This window comes from Ovis aries, chromosome 3 (genome assembly GCF_016772045.2).
Source record: "Ovis aries strain OAR_USU_Benz2616 breed Rambouillet chromosome 3, ARS-UI_Ramb_v3.0, whole genome shotgun sequence".
NCBI lineage: Eukaryota > Metazoa > Chordata > Mammalia > Artiodactyla > Bovidae > Ovis > Ovis aries.
In genome coordinates, this window is record NC_056056.1 from 77374318 (window position 1) to 77392421 (window position 18104).

Consider the following 18104-nt stretch of genomic DNA (forward strand, 5'->3'; position numbering starts at 1 on the left):
TAGCAGAAAAGAGGACAGTTCATTACGTGGATCCACAATGGCTTTGCCTAGACTGCTCCAGATGGGCCCAGACAGGGTGCTGGCCAACAGATGAGCCCAGTTTTACGGGAAACAGGCTGTGCCACACCCCATGGTATGGCCACCTAGGGCCAAAATTCTGGAACACCAGCAAAAGGGATACCACAAGCCTTCCTGCCGGGCTCTCGATGCCCCCTCATTTCCCAGTCCCTCCCACACACTCTCTTAATTCCAGAAAGGTATGACTATACTCTACTCCAAATCAGTCACTTCCATTTCCCCAGGGCCTCCCTCTGGATTTTTCCTTTACCTGGAAGGCACCTCTTCCATCCATCTGCAGCTAATCCATCCTAAAGTTCAGCCTCACGTGCCAGCTCACCTGGGAAGGCCCCACAACTTACTAGGTCTCACTCCCCTCTCTGGAACACAGTGAGTCAAACAAGTTCTCCCTGGGCATCAGTGATTCTCCTACTTGGAGATGGGCAGCTGAGGAGCTGTAGCCCCCAAGGGGATTCAAAGACCGACCCTCCCACCCACACCAAGATGTCAAGACAGAGCAGCCCACAGAACTGGGGGCAGTCACGTGGCCAGGAAACCACGGCCAGGCAGCAAGTCTGGCATCTTGCCCAGCAGGCCATGGAAGTAAGCTACAGACCAGCCACCACTGGGAGTTCCCGTTTCCTGCTTTTCCCAAATGGTGGACTTCACTGACACTACAGCCTGCTGATGCACAGGCAGGGCCGGAAAGAGTGGCACTAGGTGGCTTATGACTTACCAGCGCTGGATGGCCGCTGCACACTGGATGGCTGCTGCACGCTGCAGGCCGCCTCCAGAGCGGCCGCTTCTCCCCGGGCACAGCACACCAGCAGCAGGCTTTGCTCACCCACCTGCCACTCTGAGAGGAGGGACCCGAGGTGTCCATCGTGGCACCCCCAGCGGGCACTTGCTGAATCAACTGCTGGCAAATTTTACTCTCTCCAGTGGGAGCTGGGCCAGGGGCACAATGACAAGACACCAGACCCCTGGCAGGAGAAGCAAACCGATCTCTAACTGGGGAGACTGGGCCAAGGTCCAAACGAGCTTGACAGAGGGAGAGAATGCTGTAGTCTGCAGCTACTATCAGGGGGATCTCCTGGTGGAGGGGCACCTGAACTGTGTCTGGAAGAAAGTGTTGGTGCTACCTACATGTAGAGGGACAAAAATGGGGTTGGTTGGCGAGGACAGTGGCCCAAGAAAAGGTGAAGGGACAGAACTTTCTAGATCACGTTGAGCACCAGGAGTGACCTCATTTATCAGAAACATGTGGTCCGGGAAGGGAAGGGAGAAGAGGGAGAGAAGACTAGGAATGTTGAAGAAATGACCCTCAATCCTCAAGGGGCTTCAAGTTTCGTAGGAAGACAAGCTGACAGCCACGAGCACATAGAATCAAACCAGCAGGGCTCTGCAAAGATGGCGGTACTGAGGACAGGTCTTCTGAGAAGAGCCTCGACACCAAATTCTCCTAGATTATCTTTAATCCAAAGTAAATGGAAGATGTTTCCCCCAAACCAACCAGAATGGTATCAAAAGGAGGTGTCTACTCATGCACCTCTGTGTTCACAGCAGCACTGTTCACAATAGCCAGGACATGGAGACAACCTAAATGCCCATCACAGATGAACGGATAAGGAAGACGCAGAGCATACATACTAGTATGACAGAATATTAGTCAGCCATGGGAGCTTGGGAGACAACCACCGGCCACCAGTCCAAGCTCTGCTACTCACAGGCTGCACAGCTGTGGACAAGCCTCAGTTTCTGCATCCAAAGAGCGAGCATAAAAACTCCCTTCCATTCTAGAGATGAACTGAAGGTCAATCCACCAGCCAACAAATGTTTATTAAACAAGAGTTCCAGGGCATTGTTTCTCAAACTGTTAAGGTGTATACACATCACCTGGGGATGCTGTTAAAAATGCAGGTTCTGATTCAGTACATCTGGTGTGGGGCCTGAGTCTACACTTCCAATAAGGTCCTGGGTGGTCAAAGTGATAATCCTGCAGCCCCATGCCCTGCCCCCATCATACTCTCAGGGTGCAGAGGGGGAGGGCCCACGCCTCACGTTTCTGGGTATACCACAAAGTCAGATAACCAGAGAAGTTTGGAAGACTAGGGGAGAAGGGACCAACTGGGGGACTGCGACAGGCAGGGACAGGGCCCTCAGCTCCATCCGGGGCCAGCAGAGGACTTGGGAGCAGCTGGCCACAAGATAGGCCTATTTCTGTGTGGCAGACCCATCAACTCGGCAGCCAGGAGGAGCTGGAGGACCTGGGGAAAGACAGTCCTTCCTTAGAGCCAGAGGCTTTGACAGAGCCCAGCCTACGTCCTGGGGGCCCATGTGAGGCCCTAAAATCCAGTCCTCCGCTCCTGGCAGGATCAGGTCAGTCTGATCCCAGGTGTGATGTTGGGGAACAGTTCATTCAAACAGGGAAGTGAAGCTGTTTTATTTTTCTATCTTAGTGAAAAGTTTGTAGTTTTCATATTGTTTCTGATTAAATTTGACATAGACAATAACTTTTTTCCCCTTAGAGGAGTTGGAGATATGACCCTCCCCCACTCCATGTAATATCCGTGTATGTGCACACAAGGCTTCTTCACTTCAAGCAAGAGAAACCCACAACTGCTTCAGCTGCCCCCTCTCTCAAGCTCCTGGGATGGTGTCCGAAGCCCTCCCTGAGAATCAGGAAGAAGTTTCTGTTCCCATCCATGTGCCCCCAACTTCAGAGCAAGGTCAAGTCCTGGTGAGTGACCTCCCAGAGGACACACTGCCAAGTCCCTCTGCTTCGAAGGGGAAAGCAGGTGAGTTGAGTGTGTTTTTATGTCTCTCGTGAGTGAAGAGACCCAGAGCCTGCTCTTGAGACACCCACACTTACAGTCCCACTGAGCCTCCAGGCAGGGCGCTCAGGCCCCTCCCACTATGACACACGGCCTCGCCCCCTTCCCTCCAGGCAGGTGGGCTGCAGAACCCAACTCCCAGCCCCACAGGAAGGGACCAGGTGGAACCACAGAGCAGACTCCAATGCAAGACGGTACAGAAGCCCGGCTGTAATGGCTTGGTCAGGCAGAGTACTGGGGAGCAGGCACGTCAGGCTTTCGCAGGAGGCCACCCAACATCTGCTGACAAAGGCTGAAAAGAGGCAGCCTGGAGGGAGGGCATCCTGGTTCACACACAAGCTAACTGATGTCCAGGTAAGTTGTTTCACTTCTGCCAGCCTTTTTCATCTGTTACCTGAGAACTGACCTATATCATTTCCATGATTCCTTTCAGTCTAGGACTCTGAGCAGCACCATCACAGAGTGTTTATGGGATCTGGCTGCTTGGGTTCAAATCCTGATTCTGCCAGTTCCAGGGACATCCACAAGGGTCCCTTCTCCTCTTTGCTTGTAACTCCTGGTCTGCTGCTGCTGCTGCTGCTAAGTCGCTTCAGTCGTGTCTGACTCTGCGAGACCCCATAGACGGCAGCCCACCAGGCTCCACCGTCCCTGGGATTCTCCAGGCAAGAACACGGGAGTGGGTTGCCATTCCCTTCTCCAATGCATGAAAGTGAAAAGTGAAAGTGAAGTCGCTCAGTCGTGTCTTGACCCTCAGCGACCCAATGGACTGCAGCCTTCCAGGCTCCTCCATCCATGGGATTTTCCAGGCAAGAGTACTGGAGTGGGGTGTCACTGCCTTCTCCAACTCCTGGTCTAGAACACACGAATGAAGAGAACACCTACTCCGCGAGTTACTGTGTAGACTGAAGGAGGGCATGCCTGCCGTGGAGTGAGGGTTTAATGAATGTATATTGCTGTTTGCTGAACTCTGGGGCGTGCTGCCGCCACCATTCTGCTTACAGACTGAATGTTTGTGGGCCCCAAGTTCATCCATTGGAGCTCTAACTGAAATGGGGTGGTACCTGGAGACAGTGTCTTTCGGAGGTAACTAGGGTTAGATGAGGTCATGAGGGTGGGGGCTTGATGATGGGATTAGAGCTTTTATAAGAAGGTGAAGAGATCTCTCCAGGAGCCCACAGGGAGGAGAGGTCACGTGAGGACACATCGAGAAGGCAGCCACCCGCCACCCATGGAGTGAGCCCCCACCCGACACCAATGCTGCTGGTACATGGATCTTGGACTTCGTAGCCTCCAGAACTGTGACAAACTCCTATTAAAGCCACCCAGTCTGTGTTGGGGCTCCCCAGGTGGCTCAGTGGTAAAGAATGCCTGCAATGCAGGAGACTCAAGAAACAATAGCTCAATCCCTGGGTCAGGAAGATCCCCAGGAGGAGGAAGAGGCAACCCACTCCAGTTATTCTTGCCTAGGAAAGCCCATGGACAGAGGAGCTTGGTAGGATACAGTCCATGGGGTCGCAAAAGGGTCAGACACGACTGAGCGTGAGTCAATGACATTTTGCTCTGGCAGCCTGGCAGGCTCGCACAAGCCCCATGCTCACAGATGGAGTCAGGACCAATGATGAGCCGTCCCCACCCCCTACTCTCTGCTGGGGAACCCTGCTGGGTCCCCTAGACCCAGGAAAACCAACACCATGCACACTCTGGAGGCCACGTGCAGTCTCAAGCACACACAGGGTCCCGTGAACCTCAGCATGCCAAGCAGCAGGGTACAGGAGCTGCAACAGGACAGAGAGGACAGGCAGAGAGGAGGCAGGCAAGCACAAGGCCGCGTGCAGTCAGTGGGGGCTGGGGAGCCAGCACAGCCAGGTGATCGAGCAGCCCACGCCAGGGACACCCGGCTCCTTACCTCCCCTGCAGCACCTCTGACCACCGGGCCTGTGTTCCCCCAAGAAGCTGGAGGCGTGCTGGAAAGAGTAGAAAGCGGGAGACAGGGAGCAGTAGGTACCGAGCCAGGTCTACAGGAAAAAGTGCCGGAAAGGAGCCCTGCGGAAGGGTGTTAGGTTCGGGGAATTGGTGGCAGAAGTGGTTTCCAAATGCCAAATGAAGATCGACCCCCCAAGACCCCCCCAGCCTCTGCCGGGATGCAGAGAAGGGGACAAGAGAGCAATGGAGAAGACCCCACACTGGACCCCCCGAGACGGGCACCTGCTTCTCACAGCCCAGCACTGGGTCTGTCTGGGGTGAAAATCTCAGCAATTTCCTGGGAGGGCATTAACAGTCTCTCAGTGGTGAAAGGGACCCAGGGACTTGGGGGTGGACAAACAGCTCTCAAAGGAGGCTACGCCCTGCTCAGACTAGTCACTCCTCCGGGACCCAAAGGAGACAGAAGACTCGGAGTGGGGAATCACAGTCCAAAGCCAACAGGAGGTGGAGGTTCCAATCCTGGTTCCACCACAGATCTCTGGGTAACTCTGGGCGAGGTACCTTCCCTCTCTGGGCCTCAGTTTCCCTGTATATAAGATGGCAGAATGTCCCCGTCTACAATAGAAAAAAGGGTGACAAACACTCTGCCAATACCAGGCACCAAATCTCCACCGGGCCACATGTGTTTCTAGACTCTGGGGGTTGGTTTGTGCTGGAATAAAGGGAAGACTGACCATCCAAGAATCCTGGCAACAGTCTAGACAGACAGGTTCCTGCGACCCTCACTGCCACCAAGAGCCACTGCTCAGGCTCTGTGACCCCAGGGTTCAAGGATCCAGGGAAGAAGGAGCTTGCAGTGCCAAGTCTGGGGTAGGGCTTTCACTACCATGTAATGCCTGCAAGCTCAGGGCACTCTTTCCCCACGTGGGCATCCACAACCCCCACCATGAAATTCCTACATTACTAAGCCCATGTGCCTAGCTCCCCACCAGAACACTACTCACCCTGGGAGGTGGCTCTGACCCGCCCATCGCAGGATCCCAGCACTACCCCCTGGGCCGCTCACAGCAGGAGAGCGGCAGATACCTGAGCAATTCCAGGTTTCTCTGCCATCAAGCACCTGACCTGTAGCCAATATCAATACTGGTGCCAGCCTGACGACAGGTGGCACATTTTTTAAGCCTTTCCCAACCTGGTTACACAACTGATTCCTCTTGTTCATGGTAACCCTGTGAGGGCAGGTTGTTACGCCCCTGTCTTATAGATAAATCAACAGAGGCCAAGAAAGGTGAGGAGCTATATGCCCGAGGGCACACAGTTGGGCTCCTATCTGTCAACAGAGCGAGGGCGGGTTACCCAAGCCTTCTGACCTGACATCCAACCCATACCTGCAGTCAGCCAGTGGTGTGGCTGGTTACCCTGGCAACCACCTGGCCGGTCAGTGTTCCAGGGACGTGGGGGTCAGAGTGTAATGACCTGGGCACAGTGAAGGGGAGCCCCGGCTGGTGCCCACACCTACCTTTAATGACAAAGGCCTCTGCCAGCAGCCGCATCTGATACAGGGGCTTGTTCTCCATGGATATGTCGTCAATGCCGGCCCGTGCGTACATGCTGATGGCATCTCGGTATGAGCCTTCCACGTAGTGCAGCTTGCCCAGGATCAGCATGGCCTCACACAGATACTGCGGCTGAAAGGACAAGGACCACATCAACGGGTTCCTGCCGCAAAGCCCCTGGCCCACCCCCACCAGGTACCCAGGGATGAATGCGCCCCTCTCTGAGCCCTAACGGTTTGCCTAAGACCCTGCTCAGAACACCTCTCCTCTTCCAGGAAGCCTTCCCACCCCTCAAGTATATGTGGACAGCTCCCCTCTTTGCACACCTGTGGTCCCTGGCCTACACTGTGGCTCTTGGTGATAGCTTCACACGAGTCCCTAAATGTGTCGTGTGTGTGTGTCTTATGCCCCCAACCAGACTGCAAGTGGCTTACAGACTTGGCCCTGAATCCTTTCTCCTGAAGCTCCCAGAAGCTTCACCCAAGGCAGGCACTGGCACTCAGTTCAGGCACTTGCTCTTAACACAAGCAGGGACTCAGAGACCCAACCAAGTTTTGTGGGGCCTAAAGCTTATATAACTGTGGGTTCTCTCTATATATGTGTGTGCATGCTAAGTCACTTCAGTCACGTCCGACTCTTTGTGACCCTATGAACTGTAGCCCTCCAGGCTCCTCTGTCCATGAGGATTCTCCAGGCAAGAATACTGGAGTGAACTGCCATGCCCTCCTCCAGGGGCTCTTCCCAACCCAGGGATCGAACCCGCATCTTTTACATCCCCTGCCCTGGCAGGTGGGTTCTTCACCACTAGTGCTACCTGGAAAGCCCCATCTACACAGACAGGTAGACAGATGCATATATGTATAAATATTTAACCAGGTGAAAGGCCTTGGAAAGAGTCCTGCAGGTGAGGGGCCTGAAGCTGAAACCCTCACCCGCAGCAGCAGGACCCCTGTGGGGAGACGGAAACAGCCACAAACGTGGCCAGAAGACAGAGGAGCAAAGGTCTGTGAGGCCCCCACCCTTTTCTTATCAGAATCAAGTGCCTGCACTCAAGCCTGTTTTCTTTCCCCTACTTGATCAAGTGCTGCTGACACTCAGATCTCCGCCCCATATGCGCACTCTTGGGAACTCCCTCAGGCCCCAAGCAGGTCTGGTCAGCCCTGCCTGAGAGTCCTGGCCTTGGACGTGGGCCCAGACTGCTCTAAAATCTCCCACCTTATTAGGCCACTGTCTGTAGCCCTCCACCTCCATGTCTGTGCTCAGCCAGCCCATCACCCCTTTGGCCAGGCTCTGGGCACCACCCCCACCATAGAGCACCAGTTCTGTCCACGAAGCTCCCGGGAGATGCAGTCCTGGTCCCCACTCCTGGCCTCTGTCACCAACAGGAAGGTGTTGCCCTTGACCCCCTGTAGGGAGATCAGAGTCTCGGGTACTCATGACCCCAGGGGAAGCATCCACCACTCCTCACCACCTACTGCCCTCTCAGAAGCCAACAAAGGGAAGTGGGACACGGCAAAGCCCAAATCCCCTTCCTCACTGGTCCAATACACGGTCTTCCTTTGGTGCTGCTCACACAAGCCCCATCTGTAACAGTCTTCCCTTCCCCTCAGTCTGTGCAGATCCTCCACTCTTCTTCGGGGCCTTGCTCAGGCCCACCTCCTCCTAGAAGCCTCCCTGGCTACCAGAGAGCTCCCTTCTGCTGACCTCCCACAATGTCTCCACCAAGCGGACCCACTGGGCCCCCTGCATGCCTGACCTGCTGACTGTAGACCTGCTCAAAGGCTGAATTTTTCAAGGGGATTTGCCAGTCTCCCCCCGTAGGTCACCTCTGCCCTGGGTCAGGACCACAGATCACACACCTCCTAGAGGCACATTTCCTCCCTGCTCTGTCCTGGATTTCCCCATCACTGAGGGCGAGATAATAACAGCCACCCATCACCTCCCGTCACAGCGAAGCCAAGAGCGTAAGTAGACGAAGTCCAGAAAAGAGCTTTGAACTTTTCTCTAGAAAGGAGCTACATAAACACAGGCCATGAGTAATTATTATTATTATTCTGTTCTCCTGTAAAGAAGGAAAAGGGCAGCTAAGCTCAGGACATGTTTCAGGGCGAGATGACATGGTGTAGCTTGGAGTGGTTCCTGGGGAACCAATAACAGTTTACAACAGGGCTTCCACCAAGCTGGTGGAAAATTAAGGACAATGCGGTGAATGTTTTATAAAGTTATGCTAGTTAAAAAGCTGCCTTTAATTCTTAAGAATTAAGAAGGGCATAATTCTTAAGCATATCTGTCTTGTGTTTTGATGTTAAGATGTTTGTTCTTTTATGGACTGACAGTAATAGAAAATGGTATGGTTCTGCTGTTGTGTTTGGGGGCTTTGTGAATGTCCTTTCCTGGCAGAATGACAAGTTGGCTATGCTCTTTGGGACCCACGCCTTTGAATTTGAACCTGGCTTGTCAATTCAACAGTGTGGGAACCACAGAGCCTCGGCCCCAGGGAAGGATGCTCTGCAAGAAGCCACTGGGTCTGGGGGACAGTCCCTCGACTGGACAGATCAGGCCTGTCACCGAGCCTTTTCGTGCCTCACTGTCTCTGTCAATAAACAGGGAAGAGTGACTTCATGTATACACTCAGGTAAGAGGAAGAAGAGATGAGGAAATACTTCACAGATGCCAAATGAGATCTCTAAAAGCAGAAGCCGCAACATCGCCACCCACATGAGTCCCGGTTTCTCAGTCATTATTTAATTTCTACTCCAGCACTTGGGACACAACACTGGAAAATGGCAGGGAACGTGGGAACATGGGAACAGGGTCGGACAGGCTGTGTTCAAGACTAGCGCTGCGGTCCTTGGCTACATGACTACCCTCTCCTAGGTCTCAGTTTCTTCATCTGGAAAATGGGAATAAGAGTAAATACCACTGTAGAAGGTTACTGTGAGGCACCAATGAGATGGGGCAAAGCCTGGCACTCACTGGACACCCGAAGTCAGGACAAATGGCTCATTTTCACCCACCTCCAAAGCACGGAGCTGTCCAGGATCTCGGAAGTGACTGAGGGCAGAAGGTTCCAAACTACCCTGAGGAGGTGCCCCGAGACCCACCTCTCCTCCTCACCCCATGAGAACGCCTCAGAATGCATGGGAAGCCATCTGAGATTTCATCTGCTGCCAAGAAATATCACACCCCAGTCACACCTTTGCCTTTGGGGTAAGATAGAGAATCCCACAAACTACTTTTAATATTTTATTTTGCCTGATCAACATGGAGTTTTTAGCCTTGGTCCATATAACAGTGAATTTCTCAATGTTATCAGTGCCCATCTTTGTCTCTGGTTAATAAAGCATGGTAAAATCTGTGCTGAATAAATTTGATATGGTAGATAAAGCAGTTTTCACAATAATACATGTGGACACTATTCGGCAAATACAAAGAATGAGGTATTGGCACGGAGATAGCATCAAGTGAGTTTTTGGTGCAAAAGAGCAACTTGACAAGTCAGAACCCTATAACGCTAAGAAGAAAAGAAAGCTCCATACATGTGTACATGTGACTGTTAACATAGAGAAGGCATATGGAGCTCACAGCAAGTGATGGCCAGAGCTCGACTCGGGATGGGAGTGGGAACATGGACCTATTATTATGCAAATTAGTTTTTTTATTTTAGTGAACTTTTTTTTACAATAAGCCTGAGTCATTTTTATTTTTAAAAAGAAAATTTTAATATACAATTAAAAAGTCTACCGGAAAGAAAAAAAAGAAAAAAGAAAAAAATTTAAAGGGTCTTGATGGGAAAAACTTGAGACCTACCAGTCAAGTTCAGCCATTTTGATGGGCAGATGAGAAACTGGAAGGCCTGGAAGATCAGGGGACAGGCTCAGGGTCAAGCAGCTATTTTAATCCAGGACAAAACCTCCCAGGACTACAGTAATCCCTGTCAAGGAGTCTGAAGGCAGTAACCTTAAACTCCTGAGACAGTTTCCCCACACCGCTTACAGAAAACACCCACTTCCTGGCCTGGTATTTCACTCCCAACTCTCTGGCCACAATGTCCCTTTATACCTAATTAAAGCCATCCCCTGATGCTCCTGCTAATTGACATACTTTAAGGAAATCCTTCAAGAACTTTTGCATCATACATTGCTTCCTGTAGCTTAGAATGCCCTGTTCTATCTGTGTAAGTCCATATCCTGACCCCTTTCAAGGTCCAGCCCCCAAATGGGTCCAGTTTCAGAACTACTATCAGCCCGAGTTTGACTGCCCCAGCTCACCCCAGGGCCTGTCCCCCTAAGACTTGCCTCCCCTTGTAAGCTACTCCAGTGGCATGCATCACAGTCCACCCTGAACAATTTTTTAATAGGACTATCTTCTCAGTAGCCCTGCAGCCTCCCTGAGGCAAATATTTAAGTCAGGAAATATACTACTTTGGAATATCTCTTGAAAAATTACTTCCTCTTTGGGTCTCTAATGACATACCAATACTTCTATTACAGCTCAGTATACACTGGAATTGAGAACAGTCTCAAACTTAAATAAGGTGCATGAGAATCACCGAGAGAGCCTTCTTAAATGCAGATTCTGAATCAGATTTTGTATTGTTTCCCTTATATTTATGTTTGTTTATGTGATTATTTTGGGTCTTTGCTGCAGCATGTGGGATCTTTAATTGCAGCAAGCAAACTCTTAGTTGTGGCATGTGGGATCTAGTTCCCTGACCAGGGATCAAATTTGGGCCCCTGCACTGGGGGTGCAGAGTCAGCCACTGGATCACCAGAGACGTCCCCGGATTTTGCATTCTTAACAGCTCCCAGATAATACCCAAACTATAGGTGGGTGGACCATGCTTTGAGCAGTAAAGGTCTAAAGAAAGTTGAGACTGTACCTCCCTCTATATCACTCAATGCCTTGCATTCAGTAGGTGCTCAATAAATGCATGTGGACTGAAACTGGATTGCCATGTTATGGAGTGCTTCCATTGCTAGACAACAGCATATTTGCCTGTTTCCAGCTAGACAGTAGGCTTACTAGGTTTTATTTCCCTGAGACCCTCGAAGAGGCCAAATGATCAGGGACAAAGTAGGTCAACCAAACACTGTGTAATAGAAATATACAACTTGGGCCACAAGTGTAATTTAGGTTTTTCTAGTAAAAATTTTTAGTCACATTAAAAAAGGTAAAAACAGGTGAAAATAATTTTAATAATATATTTTATTTAATACATTCAAAATATTATCATCTGAATATATAATCAATATAAATAATTAATGATCTTTTATATTCTCTGTTTTGTACTGTCTTCAAAATTCACTGTGTGTTTTACACTCACAGCACGTCTCAATCTGGATGAGCTTTGTGGCTAGTGGCTACTGTACTGAATGGCACTAGGTTGACCCTTAAGAGATACATGCTTCTCCAGCAACCAAATGACCCCGGCAAGGCTGGACAGCAGACAGGAGGGAGAAGAGAGGAGAGGCAGCCCCCAGCTTGGCGGGTAAAGGGCAGAACCGCTTACCGGCAGCTTCCCGTGGTTAAGGATGCTGCTCAGGTAGTTTCTGGCTTCATTCATCTTCGGCTCATTCTTCTCCAGCAGAGGGATGGAGTCTTTTATCATGGCATGGTTCCCCTTCAAACACTGCTCTAGGAGGGCCTCAGCCAGGAGCAACTTCCCCAAGTCATCTGGAAAGCAGGGCAGGAGTGAGAGTCGGTACGCAAGGGCAGCAGTCCCCTTACCAGGGCGAGTGTGAAGACTGTACGCACCCAAGAACTCCCGCCCCAGGCACATGAATGGTCCAGGTCTAAGAAAATAAAGACACAGATTCCACAAACTTTAACCAGCCTTTGAAGAGAAAACACAGACATTCTACCACGGTCACAGCACAAACTGCCCCCTTTGGTTTAATTTCTGCAGTGTAGACCCGGGAAAGCTGCCACAGGACACGAGCCCTCTGAGTATGCCACAGCCTACAAGCCCATTCTTTGCTACCGACCTCATGGTTTCTAAAATTAACATTTGGACAAAATGGGCAAAAATGATGGCTCAAACTATCATCCATTGCTGGTGTGGCAAAAGTTGGTGGAACCTCTATAAAGTGCAATTTGGTGACATATGTTAAAATTATTCCTTGCACATTCCATTGACTCAGCAATCCCATGGCTACAGACATCCTCAAACACGTGTAAAACCACTGACATATAAGGCCATTCCTGCAATGTTGTTTATAATAGCAGAAAACTAGAGACAACTTTTATGTCCATAAAGAGGAGTCTGATTAAATAAAGCATGATACATTCATTCAAAGGGACACTGTACTACCATATAAAGAAATTAGGAAGTTCTGTATGGGTCGTTATGAAATGAACTTCAAGATACACTGATCAGAAAGTGGAGCACACACAGTGGGCCACTGTGCACTTATGCATAAAAATACACAAAAGAATAACATAAACATCTGCTAACTCTGCTGCTTTATGGGGAAGAGGCAGAAATGCAGGGAGGCTTTTCACTCTTTTGGTTACCTCTGGAAGATTGACCCATGTGAATATATTGTCCAATCAAAAATAAAATTTAAACCAACCCAAGAATAAAGGGAAATATCCTACGTTTCCAAAATCTTCAGGCAGGAAGGGAAGTGAGCTGCTTAGAACTGGGTGCCTGAGCAGCATTTCTGAGCTGTGGGCCACCAGGCAAGTTGCTGTCCCCTTCTAATGTGTAAAACTTGAGGCAGAGTTAGGAACCTGCTACTTCCCAGGGAGGAAACAGCAACCCACCCCAGCGTTCTTGCCTGGAGAATTCCATGGACAGAGGAGCCTGGAGGGCTACAGTCCATGGGGTCACAAAGACCTGGAGAAGATGGAGGGACTGAGTGCACACGCAATTTTCCTGAGAATGGAAACCCTTCCCAGGCTCCGCCTCCTGTGCTGGTCCCGCCCCTCTGCTGCCAGGAGCACCTGCGCACACAGCTCCAGCCCCAGGTCTGCAGCCCAGCCGCTGGACCACCAGGTCCTGCCTCAGCCACTCAACTGCCCAGCCCAGAGCTCCCTAGGGCTCCCTGGCTCCTTTCTTTTCATGCCACAAGAAACCAAGTCCTTCCAGGCAAACCTCAATCTTGAAATACTCTCCAGGGCCCATCAGTTCAGTTCAGTCGCTTAGTCGGGTCTGACTCTTTGAGACCCCATGAATTTTAGCACGCCAGGCCTCCCTGTCCATCACCAACTCCCAGAGTTTACTCAAACTCTGTACATCGAGTCGGTGATGCCATCCAGCCATCTCATCCTCTGTTGTCCCCTTCTCCTCCTGCCCCCAATCCCTCCCAGCATCAGAGTCTTTTCCAATGAGTCAACTCTTCGCAGGAGGTGGCCAAAGTACTGGAATTTCAGCTTTAGCATCATTCCTTCCAAAGAACACCCAGGACTGATCTCCTTTAGAATGGACTGGTTGGATCTCCTTGCAGTCCAGGGGATTCTCAAGAGTCTTCTCCAACACCACAGTTCAAAAGCATCAATTCTTCAGCGCTCAGCTTTCTTCACAGTCCAACTCTCACATGCATACATGACTACTGGAAAAACCATAGCCTTTGTTGTCAAAGTAATGTCTCTGCTTTTGAATATGCTAATCTAGGTTGGTCATAACTTTCCTTCCAAGAGTAAGCGTCTTTTAATTTCATGGCTGCAATCACCATCTGCAGTGATTACCTCTCCTCAAAATAATGGAACTGTCCTCGAAACACATCCTGCTCAAAGTGTGGCCCATGGGCTGGGGCAGGTCTGTTCATGTTTGTGACCCAGCCCTGCAGGTGAGTGCAGAAGTTTATAAAATATGTTTAGAAACACCGATAATCATGAACAGAATAATTGCTGAATCAAATACTAAAAAACTGGGGGTGAGTGGGTATCAGTTTATGTATTTTAAGAAAGTATCAGAGCACAACAGATTGAGAATCTAAAAAAAACACACAAAACCCCAAATCCAGAACATAAAACTGAGCCTTCAGCACAGATAGCTTGAGAAGCACTACTCTAAAACACAAGAGTGCCTTTTACTGCCAAAGGAGGCTGACGTTTGCTGAGGGCTCATTGAATACCTGGCGGCTCAGCGGTAAAGAATGCCAGTGAAGGAGACACAGGAGATGCGGGTTCGATCCCTAGTCAGGAAGATCCCCTGGAGGAGGGCATGGCAACCCACTCCAGTATTCTTGCCTGGAAAATCCCATGGACAGAGGAGCCTGATGGGTTACAGTCCATGGGGTTGCAGAGTCCGACACAACTAAGGACGCACGCATGTACTGAGTATCAGGTACTTTATCATTTAGTATCATTTAATCTGCACAGCTCTGAAAGGTAGAAAGTATACTCATTTTATAGGTGACAACAGAGATGCAATACTGTTATGGTCACAACCCACCATAACATAACGCAGCCAAAGAACAGTCTGTCTTCCCCACATCCCATGCAGAGCAGAGCCTCTGATAGTCTGGAAATGAAGAACAGTCTAAGGAGCTGTAAACAGTAGGTTAAAAGCTAATTCCAAGGTCAGGAGTAAGTTCTTATCGTTACGCACTTGTGAGTTATAGACTATTTTGTAAATTAACACTCCGGGTCCTTCTCCAGAACCTTTGCCCTCCCTCTTCACTCCCCACTCAGTCTCTGTTTTCCACTTAGCAGACACTCACAGTGGATGCTGGGATTTACTTTCTTTTCTTCCTTGTCCGACTCTCCTCCCTGCTCCACACTTTCCATCCCACTGTCCTCAAGTGGTCAGTCTATGGAGCTGAAGGCTATTCTAGGTTTTCAGTTGTTAAATAAAGATAGAGGTTAAAAAAAAAAAAAGGATAGAGGTAGATGGAGGCTTTCCTATCCTTCTCCAAAGGTAAAACAAATTGCTCTTTATCACTTTAGTGTCTCACATCTACTCCCTATCCCAGGTCGGGTTAAGTGTTCCAGCTTCTCCCTTCCCAGGGCATGAGAAAGGCCTTTCTCACAGACAGTGCCACAGACTCTGACAGCCTGGCTCTTGATTCTGGCAGCCCAGCCCAGCGCAGCCCTCTGCCTTAGCAGAGGCACAAAGGAAGCCCCTACTTAGTGGCCCCCCAGTCTTCCCACATTGTTTTGGAGGCCTCTGGGGCCAACTTCCTTTCCATTCTTGCCCCTCTCCAGGCCTCTCAATGGGTGACAGATCATAGGGACCCACTTTAAGGATACCAGCCTCCTCCCCAGAACCCATACTTTCAGGGCAGAGCTCCGTTCTCTTCCACTTTTCAGTTCAGTCAGGAAAGCTGGGTCCAGCCAGCAGGCCAGGTGCTCAGATCAGCCCCTTCCCTCCTGGTCAAAAGGGGACACAGTGGTCTCTGCAACTGCTCACTTCACAGAACTGCAAAGGGTGGGACCTTCCAACCACAGCAAGAAGAGGAAGAGGGCACAACTCATGACAGGCCACCTGCCTCAAACACACTCCCTCTAGCTTCAGCTGGAAAAAAAAAGCTCAGAACAATCGCCAGGTTTTTTTAATCACTAATTTAAAAGCGGGATAACTACAGATTAAGAGACTCAAACTGAATGGAGAGTGTGGCAGAAGTGATTAAAGACAGTACAGTAAGAGAATATCAGAATTTAGGTGGCTGCAACAATAATATGGTAGTTTTATTTTTCAAAAGAGTTATTATTTAGTAAATAAATACTGAAATAGCAATGTGGGAGATAAATGGGCCAGGGTATCGCTCAAACAAGACTATTCATGAGTTTGTGATTACTGACACTGGTTGATGGAGACATGAAATTCATTTTTCTACTTTTTTGGTGTTTAAAAAATTTTTCATAATAAAGGTGTTTTTTTTTTTCTTTTTTTTAACCACTTGGATGGGTCCTTTGTTTCTATATGAACAAACCCCATTATAGTTAGCCACACTCTGGGGTTCCCCTGCTGCATCCTGACCAAATCTAAACCGGATATGTTTGAAAGAAAATGTACAAACAGTAACAACACGTTTCCCCCTGGGCAGGTGGTGGGGAGCAATCTCCCTGGACAGGAAAGGGGGGTATAAGGGCCCCTTTTGGGGGAGCATCTCCTGATCCTTCACTCCTTCATCTCTGACCAGAAAGAGGGCCCCCTTCCAGCTGGGTCTTCCCTTCCTGCTGCCTGGAGTGAAACCCAGGCTCTGGGAGCTATTCTTTGGTTCTGGAGGAAACCCCACAGATACAGTGGGGCCTCAGTCTGTAAAGCAGGGTTCAGCCGGGGTTCAGCTTCCTCCCGTCTCCCAAATTATGTCATTATGTTGATGCTTCTGGTCCTTGTCTGTAACAATCTAATCGACCAGGTGGGACTTTTAAGAATCTCCCTTTTGGGTTGCATGGGGGCGGGCTCAGTCCCAACACCTCCTCAAAAAAACAGGCTGCTAGTCCTTCCAGTGATCAAGGAACTCAGTGGAGAAACAACCAAAACAGCAGACAATCCAAAAATGCCCTACACATGGGCTTTGGAAGTCACTTGTTTTCCTTCCTTGTGTGTGTCTGTGTATGTGCATTCTGGAATAAGTGTATCTAGATTTAACAGTGGGAGAAGATCACTCATAGAACCAAACCTCAAAATTGGCAGTAAAGACCCCACTGCCCCCAGCCTCCCTCTTTGGGCTGGCCAGGCTTCACACTGTCCCTAGTAGACTTGGTGGTGAGACTCATGTTTGGGTACACATTCTCTGCCACATACTACTCATTATGTGACCTTTCTGGGCCTTGGTGTCTAAAGTGGGGACAATCATTCCTGCCTTCCCACTGGGCTGTTTACCAAAAAAAGTTTGTTCAAATAGAAGCACTTTATAACTACACATACCATTTATAACTATGCCATGCCAGTGCTTCCCAATAGAGCTTCATAGCATATGGTCAAAGTAAGTTTGAGAAATGTGTTTATACTCTAATCTGGGCTTGAATATCACTGGCAGGTGAGCACATGAAAGGCTCTGAGAAGTCCTACAGTTTTAAAACATCAGTTTAACCATATTGAATCTATTAAGCCTAATGTCTTAGCTTTTGGGATTCCCCAAACTCTTTTGTCCTGCAATACCAGTGACTTAATTAATCAACCTCCTTGAGATGTCTGAAGAACGGCTTAGGAAGCACAGCCCTGTGGAGCCTCCAGGAGGCCCCGGTTCGTTTCGTGGGCCCAGCATGTTTCTCTGTGATGCTGTCAACCACATTCAGATTCCCATGTACTGTCCAGGCCCCAGTGCCCTGGCATGGCTCAGTTTCCCTTCCACCCTCACCAGCCCCACCCTACCACATCACCCTACACAGGGGACAGAGGGAACCTGAAATTTATCAATCCTTACCTGGAAGACAGATGCCCATCAGTTTCTTCCACATGCATCTTTAGGTCTGGCCAATGCAACTCACTGCCACATTCAGACCTACTTGAGAGTCTCAGACCAACTGTCCATCCCTGCCATCTAGCTCCCTCGGTGTCCATCTATCCTTCCTCCTCACCAGGAAACAATACTCTGCCTTTCCCAACACCAGTTAGAGGCCAGCACCAGTTCTGCTCTTTCCTGAAACCTCCCCTTTCTCTGAGCTCCATAGTCTAACACACAACTGCCCTCTGATCACCCCTCTGCGTCCCATCCATTTTTGTCAGGTCTTCAAGCTCGGTTTTTGTATAATACATCCTTGAGAGGTAATGGTGCAAGTAGTTAAAAGGAGTACTCAGAAATCTGGGTTCAGGAACTTCCCTGGCAGCACAGTGGAT

At 49.7% G+C, this 18104-nt stretch overlaps 1 protein-coding gene across 7 annotated transcripts in view; it reads right to left on the reverse strand.

Annotated features, from left to right (window-relative positions):
- TTC7A (tetratricopeptide repeat domain 7A) overlaps positions 1-18104 on the reverse strand; it is a 115301-nt gene that overhangs the window by 95334 nt on the left and 1863 nt on the right. For 4 of the 7 annotated variants that reach the window (XM_042246211.2, XM_027966870.3, XM_042246212.2 and 1 more), the window contains exons 2-3: positions 11883-12046; positions 6334-6502 (exon numbers count right to left, since the gene is read on the reverse strand). In XM_042246211.2, the coding sequence (XP_042102145.1) occupies positions 6334-6502; positions 11883-12046 (333 nt within the window). Of the gene's footprint in view, positions 1-4797; positions 4856-6333; positions 6503-10180; positions 10205-11882; positions 12047-18104 lie in introns of those variants that run through there. The other 3 variants (XM_027966872.3, XM_042246214.2, XM_042246213.2) reach the window with 3 other exon arrangements.